The sequence below is a fragment of the Lepisosteus platostomus genome, chromosome 6 (genome assembly GCF_059453375.1).
Source record: "Lepisosteus platostomus isolate fLepPlt1 chromosome 6, fLepPlt1.hap1, whole genome shotgun sequence".
NCBI lineage: Eukaryota > Metazoa > Chordata > Actinopteri > Semionotiformes > Lepisosteidae > Lepisosteus > Lepisosteus platostomus.
The window spans coordinates 11,316,649-11,343,503 of NC_142616.1; the positions used below are offsets into that span (position 1 = coordinate 11,316,649).

The following is a 26,855-nucleotide window of genomic DNA, read 5'->3' on the forward strand; positions in this document are numbered from 1 at the left end:
AGCTGTAGTACTGCCCGCAGCTGTAGTGATATCTGTAGCTGTAGACGTGTCAGCAGCTGTAGTGATATCTGGAGCTGTAGTAGTGTCAGCAGCTGTAGTGATATCTGGAGCTGTAGTACTGTCCGCAGCTGTAGTGATATCTGGAGCTGTAGTAGTGTCAGCAGCTGTAGTGATATCTGGAGCTGTAGTAGTGTCAGCAGCTGTAGTGATATCTGGAGCTGTAGTACTGTCCGCAGCTGTAGTGATATCTGGAGCTGTAGTACTGTCCGCAGCTGTAGTGATATCTGGAGCTGTAGAAGTCTCAGCAGCTGTAGTGATATCTGTAGCTGTAGAAGTGTCAGCAGCTGTAGTGATATCTGTAGCTGTAGAAGTGTCAGCAGCTGTAGTGATATCTGGAGCTGTAGAAGTGTCAGCAGCTGTAGTGATATCTGGAGCTGTAGTACTGTTCGCAGCTGTAGTGATATCTGGAGCTGTAGAAGTGTCAGCAGCTGTAGTGATATCTGGAGCTGTAGAAGTGTCAGTAGCTGTAGTGATATCTGGAGCTGTAGTAGTGTCAGCAGCTGTAGTGATATCTGTAGCTGTAGTAGTGTCAGCAGCTGTAGTGATATCTGGAGCTGTAGTAGTGTCAGCAGCTGTGGTGATATCTGGAGCTGTAGTACTGCCCGCAGCTGTAGTGATATCTGGAGCTGTAGTACTGCCCGCAGCTGTAGTGATATCTGGAGCTGTAGACGTGTCAGCAGCTGTAGTGATATCTGGAGCTGTAGTAGTGTCAGCAACTGTAGTGATATAGCTGTAGTACTGTCAGCAGCTGTAGTGATATCTGGAGCTGTAGTAGTGTCAGCAGCTGTAGTGATATCTGGAGCTGTAGTACTGCCCGCAGCTGTAGTGATATCTGTAGCTGTAGACGTGTCAGCAGCTGTAGTGATATCTGGAGCTGTAGTAGTGTCAGCAGCTGTAGTGATATCTGGAGCTGTAGTAGTGTCAGCAGCTGTAGTGATATCTGGAGCTGTAGAAGTGTCAGCAGCTGTAGTGATATCTGGAGCTGTAGAAGTGTCAGCAGCTGTAGTGATATCTGGAGCTGTAGTAGTGTCAGCAGCTGTAGTGATATCTGGAGCTGTAGTAGTGTCAGCAGCTGTAGTGATATCTGTAGCAGTATGTGTGTCTCAGTGGGTGAGGTAGTGTGTGTGTTCTGTGTGTGTCAGGCAGTGGTGTGGTCGTGTTGTTGCAGCTCTGGCGGGTGTCAGCGAGCCAGCTGGCTCAGGGCTCAGCAGGAGCCGGACTCTACCGTCCGCGGCCGGTTCTCCGTTTGAGCAGGAGATACGCGCCTGTTTGCTGCGGACGAGGCCCGTCGCCGGTGTCACAGCGAACCGGAGAGTCTGTGGTCTTGACTGACACCTAGCGGCCACACGGCACAGTCGCAGGAACACCTTGACCGGAAACCCGACAGTTATCCCAGGTGCTCTTTCCCAGACCTCCGCTCTCGACTCCGCACAGATCAATCAATTTCCCTTCGGGATCAATAAAGTCTTATCTATCAGATCTCCCTGGCTGTGATTTCACCGGCTCTCTCTGACGCGATACTGAGAGCGGCGTGTCGAAAATAAACTTCAAATATACGTCACCATGAGAATGAATTATACATATATTACCCATTCCCCGCGCATATAAAGGTGACAAAAGCTTCACGCTGCGTTGGCCGGGAATCGAACCCGGGTCAACTGCTTGGAAGGCAGCTATACTCATCACTATACCACCAACGCGCCGCGTGCTCCCCGCTCGCTGTTCCTGCTGGTACCAGTGGACCCCGGAACCGGAACCGGTGTCGCATCCAGTTCAGATACAGATCTCCTCCCTCCCTCCCTCGCGCTCCGGTTCCGGGAGTGCAGATGTCTGCCAGCAGACAAGCAGGAAAGTCAGCAGGCTAGGCAGGGCTGCTGTCTAACCCAGCTGCAGCCTGACTTGCGGAGGGATTCGACTCCCCACACAGGTGGGAAACGGGAGTCAGAGCTGCAACAACACGACAACACACACACAGCACTGCCTGACCCACTGAGACACACATACACACACAGCACTGCCTGACCCACTGAGACACACACACACACAGCACTGCCTGACCCACTGAGACACACATACACAGCACTGCCTGACCCACTGAGACACAAATACAACACACACACACACACAGCACTGCCTGACCCACTGAGACACACACACACAGCACTGCCTGACCCACTGAGACACACACACACACAGCACTGCCTGACCCATTGAGACACACATACAACACACACACAGCACTGCCTGACCCACTGAGACACACATACACAGCACTGCCTGACCCACTGAGACACACACACACAGCACTGCCTGACCCACTGAGACACACACATACACACAGCACTGCCTGACCCACTGAGACACACACATACACACAGCACTGCCTGACCCACTGAGACACACACATACACAGCACTGCCTGACCCACTGAGACACACACATACACAGCACTCCCTGACCCATTGAGACACAAATACAACACACACACACAGCACTGCCTGACCCACTAAGACACACACATACACTGCCTGACCCACTAAGCTGAGACACACACACACACACAGCACTGCCTGACTCACTGACAGACACACACACACAGCACTGCCTGACCCACTGAGACACAAATACAACACACACAACACTGCCTGACCCACTAAGACACACACAGAACACACTGCCTCACCCACTGGGGGACACACACAAACACAAACTGGAACTTACAGGACCCTAAACAGGCGATAGGCTGAGTATCTGACTGGGATAATAGATAGTTAAAAGGACCAGACCCTGACAAAGCACAGGCTCAGTGACCACAGCCTGGACACAGACACTGGACACAGACTGTCCAGAGAGGACAGGCTCATTGACCACAGCCTGGACACAGACTGTCCAGAGAGGACAGGCTCAGTGACCACAGCCTGGACACAGACACTGGACACAGACAGACCTGGCTGTCCAGAGAGGACAGGCTCAGTGACCACAGCCTGGACACAGACACTGGACACAGACTGTCCAGAGAGGACAGGCTCAGTGACCACAGCCTGGACACAGACACTGGACACAGACTGTCCAGAGAGGACAGGCTCAGTGACCACAGCCTGGACACAGACACTGGACACAGACTGTCCAGAGAGGACAGGCTCAGTGACCACAGCCTGGACACAGACACTGGACACAGACTGTCCAGAGAGGACAGGCTCAGTGACCACAGCCTGAACACAGACACTGGACACAGACAGATCTGGCTGTCAGAGAGGACAGGCTCAGTGACCACAGCCTGGACACAGACACTGGACACAGACTGTCCAGAGAGGACAGGCTCAGTGACCACAGCCTGAACACAGACACTGGATACAGACAGACCTGGCTGTCCAGAGAGGACAGGCTCAGTGACCACAGCCTGGACACAGAAACTGGACACAGACATAATAATCCTCATCATCATAGAGCTGTGATCACTGTCACAGCCTGAAGAACAGCTCGGTCCAGCTCTGAGTGTGAGTCAGTGAGTGACAACATCAGTCAGAAGGGGCAGGACAGAAGACTTCAGAGGGTTGTGGGTTCGAACTGGCGTGGGATGTTTCTGTAGTGCCCTTGAACAATTGTTAACATCGATACATTGTTAACAATGTTTCGGCTAATGTTGTCTTTGTTTCATTAGATTTATAAGACTTCGCAGTTTAGAGCTGGAATATATGATTCTCAAAGTGATATACAAGATCTCTTTACTGGCCCTGTACAGTCTCTTTCATCAGGAATGTGTCTTTTCTCAGACCCCAGCTTGCTCTCCAGGAGACACACAGACAGGGAGAGAAGCTGGGGGTCAGAGCGCAGGGTCGGCCATTTATACAGCACCCCTGGAGCAGCTGGGGTTGAGGGCCTCGCTCAGGGGCCCAGCAGAGTAGGATTCCTCTGCCGGCTGCGGGATTCGAACCGGCAACCTCCCAGCGACAGGCAAAGGCACAGCTCCTGAGCCCCAGAGCCACCGCTCCGCCCCAGTGATCTGCTGCACTACAAGTCAGGATCAAGACAGGGAGGAACTGACTGGAAGGTGCAGGACACATGGGAGAGGACAGGGTCCTCGAACCCAGGGGCACTCCACACCGACAGCCTCTCTGACAGCTGACAGAGTCAAGACTCCGCACGCAGGTCGCTCCGAATATAAAACAGGGTTTATTTGCTGGGCGGGTGGCTTTGCTGCAATGCCGAGGTGGATACAGCAGAGGGCGCTGTCATGTTCCTCCTCCGTGGCCTCTCTGTGATTATCATGGTGTTGTTGTTCCCAATCTGGACCCCTTGGACATTGGAAGAGTAAATGCTGATCCCACCTACAGAGAGAAAGAGGGGTTCATACAGACACACTGACTGGACACTCCAGTACATTAACACTGCACTGAGAGAGAGGGGTTCATACAGACACACTGACTGACTGGACACTCCAGTACATTAACACTGCACTGAGAGAGAGGGGTTCATACAGACACACTGACTGACTGGACACTCCAGTCCATTAACACTGCACTGAGAGAGAGGGGTTCATACAGACACACTGACTGACTGGACACTCCAGTACATTAACACTGCACTGAGAGAGAGGGGTTCATACAGACACACTGACTGACTGGACACTCCAGTACATTAACACTGCCCTGAGAGAGAGGGGTTCATACAGACACACTGACTGACTGGACACTCCAGTACATTAACACTGCACTGAGAGAGAGGGGTTCATACAGACACACTGACTGACTGGACACTCCAGTACATTAACACTGCCCTGAGAGAGAGGGGTTCATACAGACACACTGACTGGACACTCCAGTACATTAACACTGCCCTGAGAGAGAGGGGTTCATACAGACACACTGACTGGACACTCCAGTACATTAACACTGCACTGAGAGAGAGGGGTTCATACAGACACACTGACTGGACACTCCAGTACATTAACACTGCACTGAGAGAGAGGGGTTCATACAGACACACTGACTGACTGGACACTCCAGTACATTAACACTGCACAGAGAGAGAGGGGTTCATACAGACACACTGACTGACTGGAACAGCCTGAGGAACAGTGAGTCCGTCTCCCAATAATGCTCCAGCTGCCTACAGTATGTCAATATTATATAATATGTCTTTGTTGTAAATGTCTGTAACATGTCTGTAGATTTTATTTTACTTCTATTTTTTGTTTTGTTCTATGTTAATTTTATTATTTTTATTTGCTTTGGCAACACTGATTGTACCCATCGGTCATGCTAATAAAGCACCTTGAATTGAATTGAATTGAATTGAGAGGGGTTCATACAGACACACTGACTGACTGGACACTCCAGTACATTAACACTGCACTGAGAGAGAGGGGTTCATACAGACACACTGACTGACTGGACACTCCAGTACATTAACACTGCACTGAGAGAGAGGGGTTCATACAGACACACTGACTGACTGGACACTCCAGTACATTAACACTGCACTGAGAGAGAGGGGTTCATACAGACACACTGACTGACTGGACACTCCAGTACATTAACACTGCACTGAGAGAGAGGGGTTCATACAGACACACTGACTGACTGGACACTCCAGTACATTAACACTGCACTGAGAGAGAGGGGTTCATACAGACACACTGACTGACTGGACACTCCAGTACATTAACACTGCACTGAGAGAGAGGGGTTCATACAGACACACTGACTGGACACTCCAGTACATTAACACTGCATTGGGAGAGAGGGGTTCATACAGACACACTGACTGACTGGACACTCCAGTACATTAACACTGCACTGAGAGAGAGGGGTTCATACAGACACACTGACTGACTGGACACTCCAATACATTAACACTGCACTGAGAGAGAGGGGTTCATACAGACACACTGAGGGGTTAATGAAAGGGGAGAACGTCTAGTTATTACCTGGGGAGAACTGAGGGCCAAGGAAGTTTCCAGGCAGAAACCGCGGAGATCCCCTCCCGCCCTGGAGAAACACACAGGTCAGTTTGAGTTTGTGCACCAGTCTGTTCACAGGAAAGACAATATTAATTGTCTTTAATATTAATTCTAATTGTCAGCACCGGACCAGCTGACCCTGGGAAAACAAGAGCTGAACCTTGACCACTGACTACCCAAGTGCCCAGTCCTTGTGATCAGTTGCTGGCACTGTCGTTACTGCATAAGGAATGACTGGACAGTCATCTCACTGCACTCCAAGGCCGTTCCTCACAACCTGGAGGCACAGAAACCTGCCTGTCTGGGAAGCCAGTGCCCCACTTCCTTGCCACCTGAAAACATCCCTCTCAAGCCCCACCTGCTGGTTCCAGTTGGTATAAGGGATATACGCAGGTATCTGATTGGCTGATGGGGAGTGTGCCTCAACAGAGAATGCCCTCATTGGCTGAGGTGGAACACTTCCTGGAAAGGGACACAAATGAAGTAGATTACAGCACTGAGAGATGTCTGGCACACACCCTGACTCTCTCCCTGTCTGTCTCTCTCTCACACACACACACAGACTCTCTCCCTGTCTGTCTCTCTCTCACACACACACCCTGACTCTCTCCCTGTCTGTCTCTCACACACACACACCCTGACTCTCTCCCTCTCTGTCTCTCTCACACACACACCCTGACTCTCTCCCTGTCTGTCTCTCTCACACACACACACTGACTCTCTCCCTGTATGTCTCTCTCACACACACACACTGACTCTCTCCCTGTCTGTCTCTCTCTCACACACACAGACTCTCTCCCTGTCTGTCTCTCTCTCACACACACACACTGACTCTCTCCCTGTCTGTCTCTCTCTCACACACACAGTGTCTCTCTCCCCGTCTCTCTCTCACACACACACAGTGTCTCTCTCCCCGTCTGTCTCTCTCAAACACACACAGTGTCTCTCTCCCCGTCTGTCTCTCTCAAACACACACAGTGTCTCTCTCCCCGTCTGTCTCTCTCAAACACACACAGTGTCTCTCTCCCCGTCTGTCTCTCTCTCACGCACACAGTGTCTCTCTCCCCGTCTCTCTCTCAAACACACACAGTGTCTCTCTCCCCTTCTGTCTCTCACACACACAGTGTCTCTCTCCCCGTCTGTCTCTCACACACACAGTGTCTCTCTCCCCGTCTGTCTCTCTCAAACACACACAGTGTCTCTCTCCTCGTCTGTCTCTCACACACACACACAGTGTCTCTCTCCCCGTCTGTCTCTCTCTCACACACAGTGTCTCTCTCCCCGTCTGTCTCTCTCACACACACAGTGTCTCTCTCCCTGCCTGTCTCTCTCTCACACACACAGACTCTCTCCCTGTCTGTCTCTCTCACACACTGACTCTCTCCCAGTCTGTCTCTCTCTCTCACACACCGACTCTCTCCCCGTCTCTCTCACTGATTCTGAGTGTGTCTGCGTCTGTCTCTCATTGTATGGATGGTAAATTATTAATACATTTTTACCTTTATCCGTTCTATTCACAACTGGTTGCTCTGATGTTTTCTAAAAAAAACAACAAAGTTCAGAATTAGCAGTCATTTTCTTCATGTTCAACATTCTTCATTTCACAGAGATTTCACATTTCACAATGAGCTCCGTGGAGCTGCCCTCTACAAGCAGCCCAGCCAAGGAAACGCATCAGTAGCAGCGTCTGAGCTGCTATTGTTCCTGAGATATAGCGCCTTTCTTTCAGGGCCGCAGGTGAGCCTGGGTGCCATTGTAGGGGGGCTGAGAGACGTCACACCCTGAATAAAGGTGGAGCTGCCTCTCACCAATGAAGGCAGCTCAGACGCCACTTTCAAGAGAGCAAACCAGCACAGACAGAGCACTATCAAAGGCCCTGGGTTACACTGTCTGCGCTGCTTGCAGGGGGGCCAGCTTCACGGAGCTTCACCATGTCAGTGTGACGAGAAAATCCATCGGTATAGTCGTACAGAGATATAAAAAAAGGCACAGCAGGGGTAGTGCAGCTCAGGCTGGTAATGCTGACATGAGAAACAGCGCCCCATCTCTCTGTACAGGCACAGCAGGGGTACTGCAGCTCAGGCTAGAAATGCTGACGTGAGAAACAGCGCCCCCTCTCTCTGGGCAGGCACACCAGGGGTACTGCAGCTCAGCCTGGTAGTGCAGAAAGGAGAAATAGCACCCCCTCTCTCTGTACAGTCACAGCAGGAGAACTGTAGCTCAGAGTCATCATGCCCACATGAGTAACAGCGCCCCCTCATCCTTGCAGGTCTAATGGAAGAACTGCAGCTCAGAGTCATCATACTGACAACAAACAGCAAGCCCTCCCTCTGTGCAGGCCCAGCTGGGAAACTGCAGCTCTTAAAAATAACAGAAACAATTCCTTTTGCTACCACATACGACAGATGAGAGCTCGTACCTCTCGGGGGGGCGGCCTGGTCTGTATCACTGGTGTTGCTTTGACATGATCCTGAGGTCCAGCTGATGAAGAGACAAACACAGTGACTACGAGCACAGCAGTTATTACACACACTGACTCGCTCCCTGTCTGTCTCTCTCTCACACTGACTCGCTCCCTGTCTGTCTCTCTCTCACACACACACAGACTCTCTCCCTGTCTGTCTCTCTCTCACACACACACAGACTCTCTCCCTGTCTGTCTCTCTCACACACACACACCAACTCGCTCCCTGTCTCTCTCACACACACACACTGACTCTCTCCCTGTCTGTCTCTCTCTCACACACACTGACTCTCTCCCTGTCTGTCTCTCTCTCTCACACACACTGAGTCTCTCCCTGTCTGTCTCTCTCTCTCACACACACTGAGTCTCTCCCTGTCTGTCTCTCTCTCTCTCACACACACTGATTCTCTCCCTGACTGATTCTGTCTGAGTGTGTCTGCGTCTGTCTCTCATTGTATGGATGGTAAATTATTAATACATTTTTACCTTTATCCGTTCTATTCACAACTGGTTGCTCTGATGTTTTCTAAAAAAAACAACAAAGTTCAGAATTAGCAGTCATTTTCTTCATGTTCAACATTCTTCATTTCACAGAGATTTCACATTTCACAATGAGCTCCGTGGAGCTGCCCTCTACAAGCAGCCCAGCCAAGGAAACGCATCAGTAGCAGCGTCTGAGCTGCTATTGTTCCTGAGATATAGCGCCTTTCTTTCAGGGCCGCAGGTGAGCCTGGGTGCCATTGTAGGGGGGCTGAGAGACGTCACACCCTGAATAAAGGTGGAGCTACCTCTCACCAATGAAGGCAGCTCAGACGCCACTTTCAAGAGAGCAAACCAGCACAGACAGAGCACTATCAAAGGCGCTGGGTTACACTGTCTGCGCTGCTTGCAGGGGGGCCAGCTTCACGGAGCTTCACCATGTCAGTGTGACGAGAAAATCCATCGGTATAGTCGTACAGAGATATAAAAAACTGAGAGAGCGCCCCCTCACAGTGTGCAGGCACAGATGGGGTACTACAGCTTAGGTGGTAATGCTGACATCAGAAACAGCGCCCCCTCTCTGTGTGCAGGCACAACAGCAGAACTGCAGTTCAGCCTGGTAGTGTAGAAAGGAGAAACAGCGCCCCCTCTCTCTGTACAGTCACAGCAGGAGAACTGTAGCTCAGAGTCACCATGCCGACATGAGTAACAGCGCCCCCTCATCCTTGCAGGTCCAATGGAGGAACTGCAGCTCAGAGTCATCATACTGACAACAAACAGCAAGCCCTCCCTCTGTGCAGGCCCAGCTGGGAAACTGCAGCTCTTAAAAATAACAGAAACAATTCCTTTTGCTACCACATATGACAGATGAGAGCTCGTACCTCTCGGGGGGGCGGCCTGGTCTGTATCACTGGTGTTGCTTTGACATGATCCTGAGGTCCAGCTGATGCAGAGAAAAACACAGTGACTACGAGCACAGCAGTTATTACACACACTGACTCGCTCCCTGTCTGTCTCACACACACACACACACACACACACACAGACTCTCTCCCTGTCTGTCTCTCTCACACTGACTCGCTCCCTGTCTGTCTCTCTCTCTCACACCAACTCTCTCCCTGTCTGTCTCTCTCACACTGACTCTCTCCCTGTCTGTCTCTCTCTCACACACACACACACACTGTCCCCACCTGTCTCTCTCTCACACACACCAACTCTCTCCCTGTCTGTCTCTCTCAAACTGACTCTCTCCCTGTCTGTCTCTCTCACACTGACTCGCTCCCTGTCTGTCTCTCTCACACACCAACTCTCTCTCTGTCTGTCTCTCTCACACACACACTGACTCTCTCCCTGTCTGTCTCTCTCTCACACACACCGACTCTCTCCCTGTCTGTCTCTCTCTCTCACACACCGACTCTCTCCCTGTCTGTCTCTCTCTCTCACACACACTGAGTCTCTCCCTGTCTGTCTCTCTCTCTCTCACACACACTGATTCTCTCCCTGACTGATTCTGTCTTGAGTGTGTGTGCGTCTGTCTCTCATTGTATTGATGGTAAATTATTAATACATTTTTACCTTTATCCGTTCTATTCACAACTGGTTGCTCTGATGTTTTCTAAAAAAAACAACAAAGTTCAGAATTAGCAGTCATTTTCTTCATGTTCAACATTCTTCATTTCACAGAGATTTCACATTTCACAATGAGCTCCGTGGAGCTGCCCTCTACAAGCAGCACAGCCAAGGAAACGCATCAGAAGCAGCGTCTGAGCTTCTATTGTTCCCAAGATATAGCGCCTTTCTTTCAGGGCCGCAGGTGAGCCTGAGTGCCATTGTAGGGGGGCTGAGAGACGTCACACCCTGAATAAAGGTGGAGCTACCTCTCACCAATGAAGGCAGCTCAGACGCCACTTTCAAGAGAGCAAACCAGCACAGACAGAGCACTATCAAAGGCGCTGGGTTACACTGTCTGCGCTGCTTGCAGGGGGGCCAGCTTCACGGAGCTTCACCATGTCAGTGTGACGAGAAAATCCATCGGTATAGTCGTACAGAGATATAAAAAACTGAGAGAGCGCCCCCTCACAGTGTGCAGGCACAGATGGGGTACTACAGCTTAGGGGGTAATGCTGACATCAGAAACAGCGCCCCCTCTCTGTGTGCAGGCACAGCAGCAGAACTGCAGCTCAGAGTCATAGTGCAGAAAGGAGAAACAGCGCCCAAACCCTCTTCCCAAACAGGAACAGCAGGGGTACTGCAGCTCAGGCTAGAAATGCTGACGTGAGAAACAGCGCCCCCTCTCTCTGGGCAGGCACACCAGGGGTACTGCAGCTCAGGCTGGTAGTGCAGAAAGGAGAAATAGCGCCCCCTCTCTCTGTACAGGCACAGCAGGAGAACTGTAGCTCAGAGTCACCATGCCGACATGAGTAACAGCGCCCCCTCATCCTTGCAGGTCTAATGGAAGAACTGCAGCTCAGAGTCATCATACTGACAACAAACAGCAAGCCCTCCCTCTGTGCAGGCCCAGCTGGGAAACTGCAGCTCTTAAAAATAACAGAAACAATTCATTTTGCTACCACATACGACAGATGAGAGCTCGTACCTCTCGGGGGGGCGGCCTGGTCTGTATCACTGGTGTTGCTTTGACATGATCCTGAGGTCCAGCTGATGAAGAGACAAACACAGTGACTACGAGCACAGCAGTTATTACAGTGGCTACACAATCCATCCATCCACATTCTTTCCATTTCTGGACAGGACACACTCTCACACACACACACACACACACACACACACACACACACACACACACACACTGAACAGGACACCAGCCCATCACAGGACACACTCTCACACACACCCTGGACAGGACACCAGCCCATCACAGGACACACTCACACACACACACACACACACACACACACACACACACACCCTGGACAGGACACCAGCCCCTCACAGGACACACACACACACACACACACACACACACACCCTGGACAGGACACCAGCCCCTCACAGGACACACACACACACACACACACACACACACACACACTCTCACACACACACACACACACACACACACACACACACACACACACACACACACTCTCACACACACACACTCTCACACACACACACTCTCACACACACACACTCTCACACACACACACTCTCACACACACACACTCTCACACACACACACACACCCTGGACAGGACACCAGCCCCTCACAGGACACACACACACACACACACACAAACACTCTCACACACTCTCACACACACCCTGGACAGGACACCAGCCCCTCACAGGACACACACACACACCCTGGACAGGACACCAGCCCCTCACAGGACACTCTCACACACACCCTGGACAGGACACCAGCCCATCACAGGACACACTCACACACACACCCTGGACAGGACACCAACCCATCACAGGACACACACACACACACCCTGGACAGGACACCAGCCCATCACACGACACACTCTCACACACACCCTGGACAGGACACCAGCCCCTCACAGGACACACACACACACACCCTGGACAGGACACCAGTCCGTCACAGGACACACTCACACACACACCCTGGACAGGACACCAGCCCCTCACAGGACACACACACACACACACCCTGGACAGGACACCAGCCCGTCACAGGACACACTCACACACACACCCTGGACAGGACACCAGCCCGTCACACGACACACTCTCACACACACCCTGGACAGGACACCAGCCCCTCACAGGACACACACACACACACACCCTGGACAGGACACCAGTCCGTCACAGGACACACTCTCACACACACCCTGGACAGGACACCAGCCCGTCACAGGACACACTCTCACACACACCCTGGACAGGACACCAGCCCGTCACAGGACACACACTCTCACACACCCTGGACAGGACACCAGCCCCTCACAGGACACACACACACACCCTGGACAGGACACCAGCCCCTCACAGGACACACTCTCACACACACCCTGGACAGGACACCAGCCCATCACAGGACACACTCTCACACACACCCTGGACAGGACACCAGCCCCTCACAGGACACACACACACACCCTGGACAGGACACCAGCCCCTCACAGGACACACTCTCACACACACCCTGGACAGGACACCAGCCCATCACAGGACACACTCTCACACACACCCTGGACAGGACACCAGCCCCTCACAGGACACACACACACACACACACACACACCCTGGACAGGACACCAGCCCCTCACAGGACACACACACACACCCTGGACAGGACACCAGCCCCTCACAGGACACACAGCAGTCCTACCTGACAGAGTGTGTGGAGAGGAGGAGAGGTGCAGAGACGCCACCTGGCTGTGTAGTTTTTCCCCGCTCGGCTCCAAGAGTCGCCGACACTGCAGGGGGACAGGCAGGCAGTGAGGGGCAGGCAGGACCAGGCTATCCAGGAGTGTGGAGCCCAGGTGAGGGGAGAGGGTGAGGGTGTGTGCCAGTGTAGACGGTCAGTGTGCCAGTGCACTGTGTGTGCCAGTGTAGACAGTCAGTGTGCCAGTGCAGACAGTCAGTGTACCACTGCAGTGTGTGTGCCAGTGTGCCAGTGCACTGTGTGTGCCAGTGTAGACAGTCAGTGTGCCAGTGTAGACAGTCAGTGTGCCACTGCAGTGTGTGCCAGTGTAGACAGTCAGTGTGCCAGTGTAGACAGTCAGTGTGCCAGTGCACTGTGTGTGCCAGTGTAGACAGTCAGTGTGCCAGTGTAGTGTGTGCCAGTGTAGACAGTCAGTGTGCCAGTGTAGTGTGTGCCAGTGTAGACAGTCAGTGTGCCAGTGTAGTGTGTGCCAGTGTAGACAGTCAGTGTGCCAGTGCACTGTGTGCACCAGTATAGACAGTCAGTGTGCCAGTGCACTGTGTGTGCCAGTGTAGACAGTCAGTGTGCCAGTGTACTGTATGCGCCAGTGTAGACGGTCAGTGTGCCAGTGCACTGTGTGTGCCAGTATAGACAGTCAGTGTACCAGTGTACTGTATGCGCCAGTGTAGACGGTCAGTGTGCCAGTGCACTGTGTGTGCCAGTGTAGACAGTCAGTGTGCCAGTGTACTGTATGCGCCAGTGTAGACAGTCAGTGTGCCAGTGCAGACAGTCAGTGTACCACTGCAGTGTGTGTGCCAGTGTGCCAGTGCACTGTGTGTGCCAGTGTAGACAGTCAGTGTGCCAGTGTAGACAGTCAGTGTGCCACTGCAGTGTGTGCCAGTGTAGACAGTCAGTGTGCCAGTGCACTGTGTGTGCCAGTGTAGACAGTCAGTGTGCCAGTGTACTGTGTGTGCCAGTGTAGACAGTCAGTGTACCACTGCAGTGTGCCAGTGTAGACAGTCAGTGTGCCAGTGCACTGTGTGCACCAGTATAGACAGTCAGTGTGCCAGTGCAATGTGTGCCACTTCAGTGAGTCAGTGTGCTTTTGCAGTTGTGCCAGTGCAGTGAGTCAGTGTGCCAGTGCAGTGTGCGCCAGTGTAGACAGTCAGTGTGCCAGTGCAGTGTCTGTGCCAGTATAGACAGTCCGTGTGCCAGTGCAGTGTCTGTGCCAGTATAGACAGTCCGTGTGCCAGTGCAGTGTGTGTGCCAGTGTAGACAGTCAGTGTGCCAGTGCAGTGTGTGTGCCAGTGTAGACAGTCAGTGTGCCAGTGTACTGTGTGCCAGTGTAGACAGTCAGTGTGCCAGTGCAGTGTCTGCGCCAGTATAGACAGTCAGTGTGCCAGTGTAGTGTGTGCCAGTGTAGACAATCAGTGTGCCAGTGTAGTGTGTGCCAGTGTAGACAGTCAGCGTGCCAGTGCAGTGTGTGTGTCAGTGTAGACAGTCAGTGTGCCAGTGCAGTGTGTGCCAGTGTAGACAGTCAGTGTACCACTGCAGTGTGTGTGTCAGTGTGGACAGTCAGTGTGCCAGTGTAGTGTGTGCCAGTGTAGACAGTCAGTGTGCCAGTGTAGTGTGTGTCAGTGTAGACAGTCAGTGTGCCAGTGCACTGTGTGTGCCAGTGTAGACAGTCAGTGTGCCAGTGTAGTGTGCGCCAGTGTAGACAGTCAGTGTGCCAGTGTAGTGTGTGCCAGTATAGACAGTCAGTGTGCCAGTGTAGTGTGCGCCAGTGTAGACAGCCAGTGAGCCAGTGTAGTGTGTGCCAGTGTAGACAGTCAGTGTGCCAGTGTAGTGTGTGCCAGTGTAGACAGTCAGTGTGCCAGTGCACTGTGTGTGCCAGTGTAGACAGTCAGTGTGCCAGTGTAGTGTGCGCCAGTGTAGACAGTCAGTGTGCCAGTGTAGTGTGCGCCAGTGTAGACAGTCAGTGTGCCAGTGTAGTGTGTGCCAGTGTAGACAGTCAGTGTCCTGGTGTAGTCTGTGCCAGTGTAGACAGTCAGTGTGCCAGTGCAGTGTGTGCCAGTGTAGACAGTCAGTGTGCCAGTGTAGTGTGTGCCAGTGTAGACAGTCCGTGTGCCAGTGCAGTGTCTGTGCCAGTATAGACAGTCAGTGTGCCAGTGTAGTGTGCGCCAGTGTAGACAGTCAGTGTGCCAGTGTAGTGTGCGCCAGTGTAGACAGTCAGTGTGCCAGTGTACTGTGTGCCAGTGTAGACAGTCAGTGTGCCAGTGTAGTGTGCGCCAGTGTAGACAGTCAGTGTGCCAGTGCAGTGTGTGCCAGTGTAGACAGTCAGTGTGCCAATGCACACACCATAATGCCACACTGTACTGGCACACTGACAGTGGCGTCTCAGTACCAGTTCAGTCTGCACACGGTGGGTGGCATCTGCTATTGTGGCCTTGTGGAGGTTAAACACTCGTTCCGTCACTGGCAGGCAGTCTGCAACGATGGCAGGGAAAACGAACAGAGAAACGGGTGAGAAACTGCTGCTCAGACAGGGGGCACAGCCAGTCCCCACTACCGCCACCTCACCATGGAAGGAGGGCCTCTCTCTGCTCTCTGGACTCCAGCACCGTGTCATCAGCCCCACCAGCTCCGGCAGACCCTCCGCCTGGCCCTGGTCCACTTTCGACAGGTCGGGCCTGTCTCCCAGCGGGATTCGGAAACGGATGAGACTAGAAATAGCATCTAAAAGACAGAGGGGTTCATACAGACACACTGACTGACTGGACACTCCAGTACATTAACACTGCACTGAGAGAGAGGGGTTCATACAGACACACTGACTGACTGGACACTCCAGTACATTAACACTGCACTGAGAGAGAGGGGTTCATACAGACACACTGACTGGACACTCCAGTACATTAACACTGCACTGAGAGAGAGGGGTTCATACAGACACACTGACTGGACACTCCAGTACATTAACACTGCACTGAGAGAGAGGGGTTCATACAGACACACTGACTGGACACTCCAGTACATTAACACTGCACTGAGAGAGAGGGGTTCATACAGACACACTGACTGGACACTCCAGTACATTAACACTGCACTGAGAGAGAGGGGTTCATACAGACACACTGACTGACTGGACACTCCAGTACATTAACACTGCACTGAGAGAGAGGGGTTCATACAGACACACTGACTGGACACTCCAGTACATTAACACTGCACTGAGAGAGAGGGGTTCATACAGACACACTGACTGGACACTCCAGTACATTAACACTGCACTGAGAGAGAGGGGTTCATACAGACACACTGACTGGACACTCCAGTACATTAACACTGCACTGAGAGAGAGGGGTTCATACAGACACACTGACTGGACACTCCAGTACATTAACACTGCACTGAGAGAGAGGGGTTCATACAGACACACTAACTGACTGGACACTCCAGTACATTAACACTGCACTGAGAGAGAGGGGTTCATACAGACACACTGACTGACTGGACACTCCAGTACATTAACACTGCTCTGAGAAAGAGGGGTTCATACAGACAAACTGACTGACTGGACACTCCAGTACATTAACACTGCACTGAGAGAGAGGGGTTCATACAGACACACTGACTGACTGGACACTCCAGTACATTAACACTGCACTGAGAGAGAGGGGTTCATACAGACACACTGACTGACTGGACACTCCAGTACATTAACACTGCACTGAGAGAGAGGGGTTCATACAGACACACTGACTGACTGGACACTCCAGTACATTAACACTGCACTGAGAGAGAGGGGTTCATACAGACACACTGACTGACTGGACACTCCAGTACATTAACACTGCACTGAGAGAGAGGGGTTCATACAGACACACTGACTGACTGGACACTCCAGTACATTAACACTGCACTGAGAGAGAGGGGTTCATACAGACACACTGACTGACTGGACACTCCAGTACATTAACACTGCACTGAGAGAGAGGGGTTCATACAGACACACTGACTGGACACTCCAGTACATTAACACTACACTGAGAGAGAGGGGTTCATACAGACACACTGACTGACTGGACACTCCAGTACATTAACACTGCACTGAGAGAGAGGGGTTCATACAGACACACTGACTGACTGGACACTCCAGTACATTAACACTGCACTGAGAGAGAGGGGTTCATACAGACACACTGACTGACTGGACACTCCAGTACATTAACACTGCACTGAGAGAGAGGGGTTCATACAGACACACTGACTGGACACTCCAGTACATTAACACTACACTGAGAGAGAGGGGTTCATAAAGACACACTGACTGACTGGACACTCCAGTACATTAACACTGCACTGAGAGAGAGGGGTTCATAAAGACACACTGACTGACTGGACACTCCAGTACATTAACACTGCACTGAGAGAGAGGGGTTCATACAGACACACTGACTGACTGGACACTCCAGTACATTAACACTGCACTGAGAGAGAGGGGTTCATACAGACACACTGACTGACTGGACACTCCAGTACATTAACACTGCACTGAGAGAGAGGGGTTCATACAGACACACTGACTGACTGGACACTCCAGTACATTAACACTGCACTGAGAGAGAGGGGTTCATACAGACACACTGACTGACTGGACACTCCAGTACATTAACACTGCACTGAGAGAGAGGGGTTCATACAGACACACTGACTGGACACACCAGTACATTAACACTGCACTGAGAGAGAGGGGTTCATACAGACACACTGACTGGACACTCCAGTACATTAACACTGCACTGAGAGAGAGGGGTTCATACAGACACACTGACTGACTGGACACTCCAGTACATTAACACTGCACTGAGAGAGAGGGGTTCATACAGACACACTGACTGGACACTCCAGTACATTAACACTGCACTGAGAGAGAGGGGTTCATACAGACACACTGACTGGACACACCAGTACATTAACACTGCACTGAGAGAGAGGGGTTCATACAGACACACTGACTGACTGGACACTCCAGTACATTAACACTGCACTGAGAGAGAGGGGTTCATACAGACACACTGACTGACTGGACACTCCAGTACATTAACACTGCACTGAGAGAGAGGGGTTCATACAGACACACTGACTGACTGGACACTCCAGTACATTAACACTGCACTGAGAGAGAGGGGTTCATACAGACACACTGACTGACTGGACACTCCAGTACATTAACACTGCACTGAGAGAGAGGGGTTCATACAGACACACTGACTGACTGGACACTCCAGTACATTAACACTGCACTGAGAGAGAGGAGTTCATACAGACACACTGACTGACTGGACACTCCAGTACATTAACACTGCACTGAGAGAGAGGGGTTCATACAGACACACTGACTGACTGGACACTCCAGTACATTAACACTGCACTGAGAGAGAGGGGTTCATACAGACACACTGACTGACTGGACACTCCAGTACATTAACACTGCACTGAGAGAGAGGGGTTCATACAGACACACTGACTGACTGGACACTCCAGTACATTAACACTGCACTGAGAGAGAGGGGTTCATACAGACACACTGACTGGACACTCCAGTACATTAACACTGCACTGAGAGAGAGGGGTTCATACAGACACACTGACTGACTGGACACTCCAGTACATTAACACTGCACTGAGAGAGAGGGGTTAATACAGACACCCTGACTGGACACTCCAGTACATTAACACTGCACTGAGAGAGAGGGGGTTCATACAGACACACTGACTGACTGGACACTCCAGTACATTAACACTGCACTGAGAGAGAGGGGTTCATACAGACACACTGACTGACTGGACACTCCAGTACATTAACACTGCACTGAGAGAGAGGGGTTCATACAGACACACTGACTGGACACTCCAGTACATTAACACTGCACTGAGAGAGAGGGGTTCATACAGACACACTGACTGACTGGACACTCCAGTACATTAACACTGCACTGAGAGAGAGTATTTTTATCTCGCACATCTTTCCCTCTTTACCTGAAGATGGTGACTTACTTGGATAGGGCTGCTCCCCAGTAATAATCGACCACAGGAGAACTCCAAAGCTGGAGAGAAAAGGACACCGGTGTCAACACAGTCAGTGTGTCAGTCAGGGGGTGAGGGGGGTCAGTCAGTGTGTCAGTCAGGGTGTCAGTCAGGGGGTGAGGGGGGTCAGTCAGGGGCTCAGTCAGGGGGTGAGGGGGGTGAGGGGGGTCAGTCAGGGAGTGAGGGGTGTCACTCAGGGGGTCAGTCAGGGGGTCAGTCAGGGGTGAGGGTGTGGGTCAGGGGCTCAGTCAGGGGGTGAGGGGGGTCAGTCAGGGGGTGAGGGGGGTCAGTCAGGGGGTGAGTCAGGAGGTGAGGGTGTCAGTCAGGGGGTGAGGGGGTCAGTCAGGGGGTGAGGGGGGTCAGTCAGGGGGTGAGTCAGGAGGTGAGGGTGTCAGTCAGGGGGTGAGGGGGTCAGTCAGGGGGTGAGTCAGGAAGTGAGGGTGTCAGTCAGGGGGTGAGGGGGGTCAGTCAGGGGGTGAGGGGGGTCAGTCAGGGGGTGAGGGGGGTCAGTCAGTGTGTCAGTCAGGGGGTGAGGGGGGTCAGTCAGTGTGTCAGTCAGGGGGTGAGGGGGTCAGTCAGTGTGTCAGTCAGGGGGTGAGGGGGGTCAGTCAGGGGGTGAGTCAGGAGGTGAGGGTGTCAGTCAGGGGGTGAGGGGGTCAGTCAGTGTGTCAGTCAGGGGGTGAGGGGGGGTCAGTCAGTGTGTCAGTCAGGGGGTGAGGGGGGTCAGTCAGGGGGTGAGGGGGGGTCAGTCAGGGGCTCAGTCAGGGGGTGAGGGGGGTCAGTCAGGGGGTGAGTCAGGAGGTGAGGGTGTCAGTCAGGGGGTGAGGGGGTCAGTCAGTGTGTCAGTCAGGGGGTGAGTCAGGAGGTGAGGGTGTCAGTCAGGAGGTGAGGGTGTCAGTCAGGGGGTGAGGGGGTCAGTCAGGGGGTGAGTCAGGAGGTGAGGGTGTCAGTCAGGGGGTGAGGGGGTCAGTCAGGGGGTGAGGGGGGTCAGTCAGGGGGTGAGGGGGGTCAGTCAGGGGGTGAGTCAGGAGGTGAGGGTGTCAGTCAGGGGGTGAGGGGGTCAGTCAGTGTGTCAGTCAGGGGGTGAGGGGGGTCAGTCAGTGTGTCAGTCAGGGGGTGAGGGGGGTCAGTCAGGGGGTGAGGGGGGTCAGTCAGGGGGTGAGGGGGGGTCAGTCAGTGTGTCAGTCAGGGGGTGAGGGGGGTCAGTCAGGGGGTTGAGGGTGTCAGTCAGGGGGTGAGGGGGGTCAGTCAGGGGGTGAGTCAGGAGGTGAGGGTGTCAGTCAGGGGGTGAGGGGGTCAGTCAGGGGGTGAGTCAGGAGGTGAGGGTGTCAGTCAGGGGGTGAGGGGGTCAGTCAGTGTGTCAGTCAGGGGGTGAGGGGGGTCAGTCAGGGGGTGAGTCAGGAGGTGAGGGTGTCAGTCAGGGGGTGAGGGGGTCAGTCAGTGTGTCAGTCAGGGGGTGAGGGGGGGTCAGTCAGGGGCTCAGTCAGGGGGTGAGGGGCTCAGTCAGGGGGTGAGGGTGAGGGTCAGGGGGTGAGGCTGAGAGAGGGACAGTCACAGTGTCTGACCTGTACACGTCAGAGGCTTTAGTAGGACTGTAGCTCAGTGAGGTGAGGGCCTCAGGAGGCATGTAGGTAATCGTACCCCCAGCTTCCTCGTGGGTGCCTCTGGAAACACTGTGGGCTCGTTTAGACAGACCGAAGTCTGTGATCTACAGGGAAAGAGAGAGGTTAATACAGACACTCTGACTGGAGACTACAGTACATTAACACACAGGCGTTAATGTGTGTCTGTGTGTGTGTTGTGTGTGCGCTTGTGCCTGTGCGTGGTGTGTGCGCCTGGTGTGTGCGTGTGCGTGTGTGCATCTGGTGTGCGTGCCTGTGCCTGTGCCTGTGCCTGTGCCTGTGCCTGTGCCTGTGCCTGTGCGTGCGTGCGTCTGGTGTGTGCATGTGCGTGTGTGCGTGCCTGTGCCTGTGTGTTTGACTGCGACTGGTGTGTGTGACTGTGCCTGTGCATGCGTCTGTGGGTGGTGTGTGCGCCTGGTATGTGCGCCTGGTATGTGCGTGTGTGTGCGTCTGGTGCGTGTGCCTGTGCCTGTGCCTGTGCGCCTGATGTTTGTGTGTGTGCATCTGGTGTGTGTGTGTGTGTGTGTGTGTGTGTGTGTGTGTGTGTGTGTCCTTGAACCAACAGAGCTGCTGGGAAATGGAAGCAGGGAAGACAGCCCATAGCCTGCTCATGGATGTTGCCCTGACAACACTGTATGTCACCTGTCACGGTAATAAAGATCGCGAATCAGACAGTCGTCCTGCATGAGGCCTAGCGCCCCTTCCCCCAGCTACCGGGACCAGGGACTCGCCTGCGCGTTGAGGCTGCTGTCCAGCAGCACGTTGCTGGGCTTGAGGTCCAGGTGCAGCAGGGGGGGGCTGTGGCAGTGCAGGAAGTTCATGCCGAGGGCGATCTGGTGGGCCAGCCTGAAGGCCAGCGGCCAGGGCGGGGGGCCGCCCCTGTGCTCCAGGAGGGACGCCAGGGAGCCGTTCTCCATGAACTCCATCACCAGCCCCACGCTGGCCTGGGGCTGGCCGGGAACGTCGCCGCGGTACACCCCCAGCACGCGCAGCACGAACGGGCTGCCACCCTCCCTCATCAGGTCGGCCTCCTTCAGGAGGGAGGAGCAGTCACTGAGGGAGAGAGTCACAACAGACAGTGAGCCTGTCCCTCAATAATAATAATACAGTGTGTGATCTCCTGTCACAGCCTGAGGAACAAACAATGAGCCTGTCTCTCAATAATAATAATACAGTGTGTGATCTCCTGTCACAGCCTGAGGAACAGACAGTGAGTCTGTCTCTCAATAATAATAATACAGTGTGTGATCTCCTGTCACAGCCTGAGGAACAGACAGTGAGTCTGTCTCTCAATAATAATAATACAGTGTGTGATCTCCTGTCACAGCCTGAGGAACAGACAGTGAGCCTGTCTCTCAATAATAATAATACAGTGTGTGATCTCCTGTCACAGCCTGAGGAACAATGAGCCTGTCTCTCAATAATAATAATACAGTGTGTGATCTCCTGTCACAGCCTGAGGAACAATGAGCCTGTCTCTCAATAATAATAATAATACAGTTGCATGTTAATGTCCAATAACTTACTATTAACTATTAATGCTGTTTATTGTATCAGCTTTTGCAACATTGTAAATCATCGATCCCACCAATAGTGCTCCTGGATTTTGTGTGGAGAGGAGAGAGGAGCAGCTGAAACACTGACTTACCCACTGTGTGCGTGGAGAAGCTTGACGGCCACGTCCATCCCCCAGATCTTGTGCCGGGCTCGGTGGATCACCCCAAACCCGCCCTGGCCAATCGGGGTCCATGACTCCAAATTGGAGTCGCTGATAATGACTGGCGGGGTGCAGCTGACCAATTCCATCACACCAGTCACCACTCACTGAGAGAGAGGGGTTCATACAGACACACTGACTGACTGGACACTCCAGTACATTAACACTGCACTGAGAGAGAGGGGTTCATACAGACACACTGACTGGACACTCCAGTACATTAACACTGCACTGAGAGAGAGGGGTTCATACAGACACACTGACTGACTGGACACTCCAGTACATTAACACTGCACTGAGAGAGAGGGGTTCATACAGACACACTGACTGACTGGACACTCCAGTACATTAACACTGCACTGAGAGAGAGGGGTTCATACAGACACACTGACTGACTGGACACTCCAGTACATTAACACTGCACTGAGAGAGAGGGGTTCATACAGACACACTGACTGACTGGACACTCCAGTACATTAACACTGCACTGAGAGAGAGGGGTTCATACAGACACACTGACTGACTGGACACTCCAGTACATTAACACTGCACTGAGAGAGAGGGGTTCATACAGACACACTGACTGACTGGACACTCCAGTACATTAACACTGCACTGAGAGAGAGGGGTTCATACAGACACACTGACTGACTGGACACTCCAGTACATTAACACTGCACTGAGAGAGAGGGGTTCATACAGACACACTGACTGACTGGACACTCCAGTACATTAACACTGCACTGAGAGAGAGGGGTTCATACAGACACACTGACTGACTGGACACTCCAGTACATTAACACTGCACTGAGAGAGAGGGGTTCATACAGACACACTCACTGACTGGACACTCCAGTACATTAACACTGCACTGAGAGAGAGGGGTTCATACAGACACACTGACTGACTGGACACTCCAGTACATTAACACTGCACTGAGAGAGAGGGGTTCATACAGACACACTGACTGGACACTCCAGTACATTAACACTGCACTGAGAGAGAGGGGTTCATACAGACACACTGACTGACTGGACACTCCAGTACATTAACACTGCACTGAGAGAGAGGGGTTCATACAGACACACTGACTGACTGGACACTCCAGTACATTAACACTGCACTGAGAGAGAGGGGTTCATACAGACACACTGACTGACTGGACACTCCAGTACATTAACACTGCACTGAGAGAGAGGGGTTCATACAGACACCCTGACTGACTGGACACTCCAGTACATTAACACTGCACTGAGAGAGAGGGGTTCATACAGACACACTGACTGACTGGACACTCCAGTACATTAACACTGCACTGAGAGAGAGGGGTTCATACAGACACACTGACTGACTGGACACTCCAGTACATTAACACTGCACTGAGAGAGAGGGGTTCATACAGACACACTGACTGACTGGACACTCCAGTACATTAACACTGCACTGAGAGAGAGGGGTTCATACAGACACACTGACTGGACACTCCAGTACATTAACACTGCACTGAGAGAGAGGGGTTCATACAGACACACTGACTGACTGGACACTCCAGTACATTAACACTGCACTGAGAGAGAGGGGTTCATACAGACACACTGACTGACTGGACACTCCAGTACATTAACACTGCACTGAGAGAGAGGGGTTCATACAGACACCCTGACTGGACACTCCAGTACATTAACACTGCACTGAGAGAGAGGGGGTTCATACAGACACACTGACTGACTGGACACTCCAGTACATTAACACTGCACTGAGAGAGAGGGGTTCATACAGACACACTGACTGGACACTCCAGTACATTAACACTGCACTGAGAGAGAGGGGTTCATACAGACACACTGACTGACTGGACACTCCAGTACATTAACACTGCACTGAGAGAGAGGGGTTCATACAGACACACTGACTGACTGGACACTCCAGTACATTAACACTGCACTGAGAGAGAGGGATTCATACAGACACACTGACTGACTGGACACTCCAGTACATTAACACTGCACTGAGAGAGAGGGGTTAATACAGACACCCTGACTGGACACTCCAGTACATTAACACTGCACTGAGAGAGAGGGGTTCATACAGACACACTGACTGACTGGACACTCCAGTACATTAACACTGCACTGAGAGAGAGGGGTTCATACAGACACACTGACTGACTGGACACTCCAGTACATTAACACTGCACTGAGAGAGAGGGGTTCATACAGACACACTGACTGACTGGACACTCCAGTACATTAACACTGCACTGAGAGAGAGGGGTTCATACAGACACACTGACTGACTGGACACTCCAGTACATTAACACTGCACTGAGAGAGAGGGGTTCATACAGACACACTGACTGACTGGACACTCCAGTACATTAACACTGCACTGAGAGAGAGGGGTTCATACAGACACCCTGACTGACTGGACACTCCAGTACATTAACACTGCACTGAGAGAGAGGGGTTCATACAGACACACTGACTGACTGGACACTCCAGTACATTAACACTGCACTGAGAGAGAGGGGTTCATACAGACACACTGACTGACTGGACACTCCAGTACATTAACACTGCACTGAGAGAGAGGGGTTCATACAGACACACTGACTGGACACTCCAGTACATTAACACTGCACTGAGAGAGAGGGGTTCATACAGACACACTGACTGACTGGACACTCCAGTACATTAACACTGCACTGAGAGAGAGGGGTTCATACAGACACACTGACTGACTGGACACTCCAGTACATTAACACTGCACTGAGAGAGAGGGGTTCATACAGACACACTGACTGACTGGACACTCCAGTACATTAACACTGCACTGAGAGAGAGGGGTTCATACAGACACACTGACTGACTGGACACTCCAGTACATTAACACTGCACTGAGAGAGAGGGGTTAATACAGACACCCTGACTGGACACTCCAGTACATTAACACTGCACTGAGAGAGAGGGGTTAATACAGACACCCTGACTGGACACTCCAGTACATTAACACTGCACTGAGAGAGAGGGGTTCATACAGACACACTGACTGACTGGACACTCCAGTACATTAACACTGCACTGAGAGAGAGGGGTTCATACAGACACACTGACTGACTGGACACTCCAGTACATTAACACTGCCCTGAGAGAGAGGGGTTCATACAGACACACTGACTGACTGGACACTCCAGTACATTAACACTGCACTGAGAGAGAGGGGTTCATACAGACACACTGACTGACTGGACACTCCAGTACATTAACACTGCCCTGAGAGAGAGGAGTCCCTGACATAAACAGAAATAAGGAACAAGAGAGAATACAGAAGTATAAAACACAGTAATTTCGTTCCGTGTTTCTCTTCTCTGCCCATTCTAGCTTCCTCTCCGCCGTCGGCAGAGAAGCCAGCGAAGTTGTCTTTTAAAAGCGACAGGAAGGTAGATCGCGACTCACCTCTGTCCCCCCCAGCGTCCGAGACAGGAGAAATGTTTTATATTTCCAAGTACCAAGTAGAAGAAAGAAACACGGAAATAAAACTCCGAGAGAGGGGTACTCTCGAGTCTGAGAGACGATCCCTCCCTCTGCCCGTCATATCCGCAGCCTAGGCGGGCGCGACTTCCACTTCTCTGAACCCGACGCTCCGGCCGGGAGGAGGAGACTGGGGGGGGAGAGAGACACCGCGCCGTGCGCCTCGTGTTTCATTGTGACCGGCTTCGGCAGCTCCGTCTGTCGTCGGCCGTGCTCAGCCACGGCTCTCTTCTTGAGTGTGAACCCGGGGCGGAGAGAGCCCAGGCTCGGAGACGCCAGGGGCGGGGCGGGGCCGGTCTGTCCGCCGAGCTTGGAGACCCCCGTGTCGCCTGGACGCGAGTGACCGGCCCCCCTCAGCGCTTCTGGCGGGCGGAACCGAGCCCCCCCCACCCGTGTTCACGGGTTCAGTCCCCTGCTGAGAAGTGGGTCATCGTTACCGAGAGACACGGTGAAGCCCAGAGGACTTCTCCCCTTTCCCACTTCCTGCTGTTACCCCACTTTAGAATGAATCATTACAACATTAATATCCTCCGCTGGGCTGCTGTCTGTGAGTTCAGACATTCTGGA

The 26,855-nt window shown here is 52.5% G+C and overlaps 1 protein-coding gene and 1 non-coding gene across 2 annotated transcripts; both read right to left on the reverse strand.

The window, feature by feature from the left end:
* Positions 1-1,688: 1,688 nt before the first annotated feature.
* Positions 1,689-1,760, reverse strand: trnag-ucc (transfer RNA glycine (anticodon UCC)). The gene has a single exon. It is a non-coding gene; the product is annotated as a tRNA-Gly (tRNA).
* Positions 1,761-4,214: 2,454 nt separating this feature from the next.
* On the reverse strand, positions 4,215-26,475 carry ripk3 (receptor-interacting serine-threonine kinase 3). Its single transcript, XM_088634216.1, has 17 exons — positions 26,214-26,475; positions 22,690-22,865; positions 21,773-22,094; positions 20,985-21,127; positions 19,390-19,439; positions 15,910-16,065; positions 15,734-15,816; positions 13,294-13,381; positions 11,563-11,624; positions 10,542-10,581; positions 9,848-9,909; positions 8,973-9,012; positions 8,442-8,503; positions 7,522-7,561; positions 6,381-6,484; positions 5,990-6,050; positions 4,215-4,388 (listed from the first exon to the last, which is right to left on the reverse strand). Exons 2-17 carry the CDS (start codon positions 22,845-22,847, stop codon positions 4,234-4,236), a joined length of 1,626 nt encoding a protein of 541 aa, XP_088490342.1. The 5' UTR covers positions 22,848-22,865; positions 26,214-26,475; the 3' UTR covers positions 4,215-4,233.
* Between the last annotated feature and the right edge of the window lie 380 nt (positions 26,476-26,855).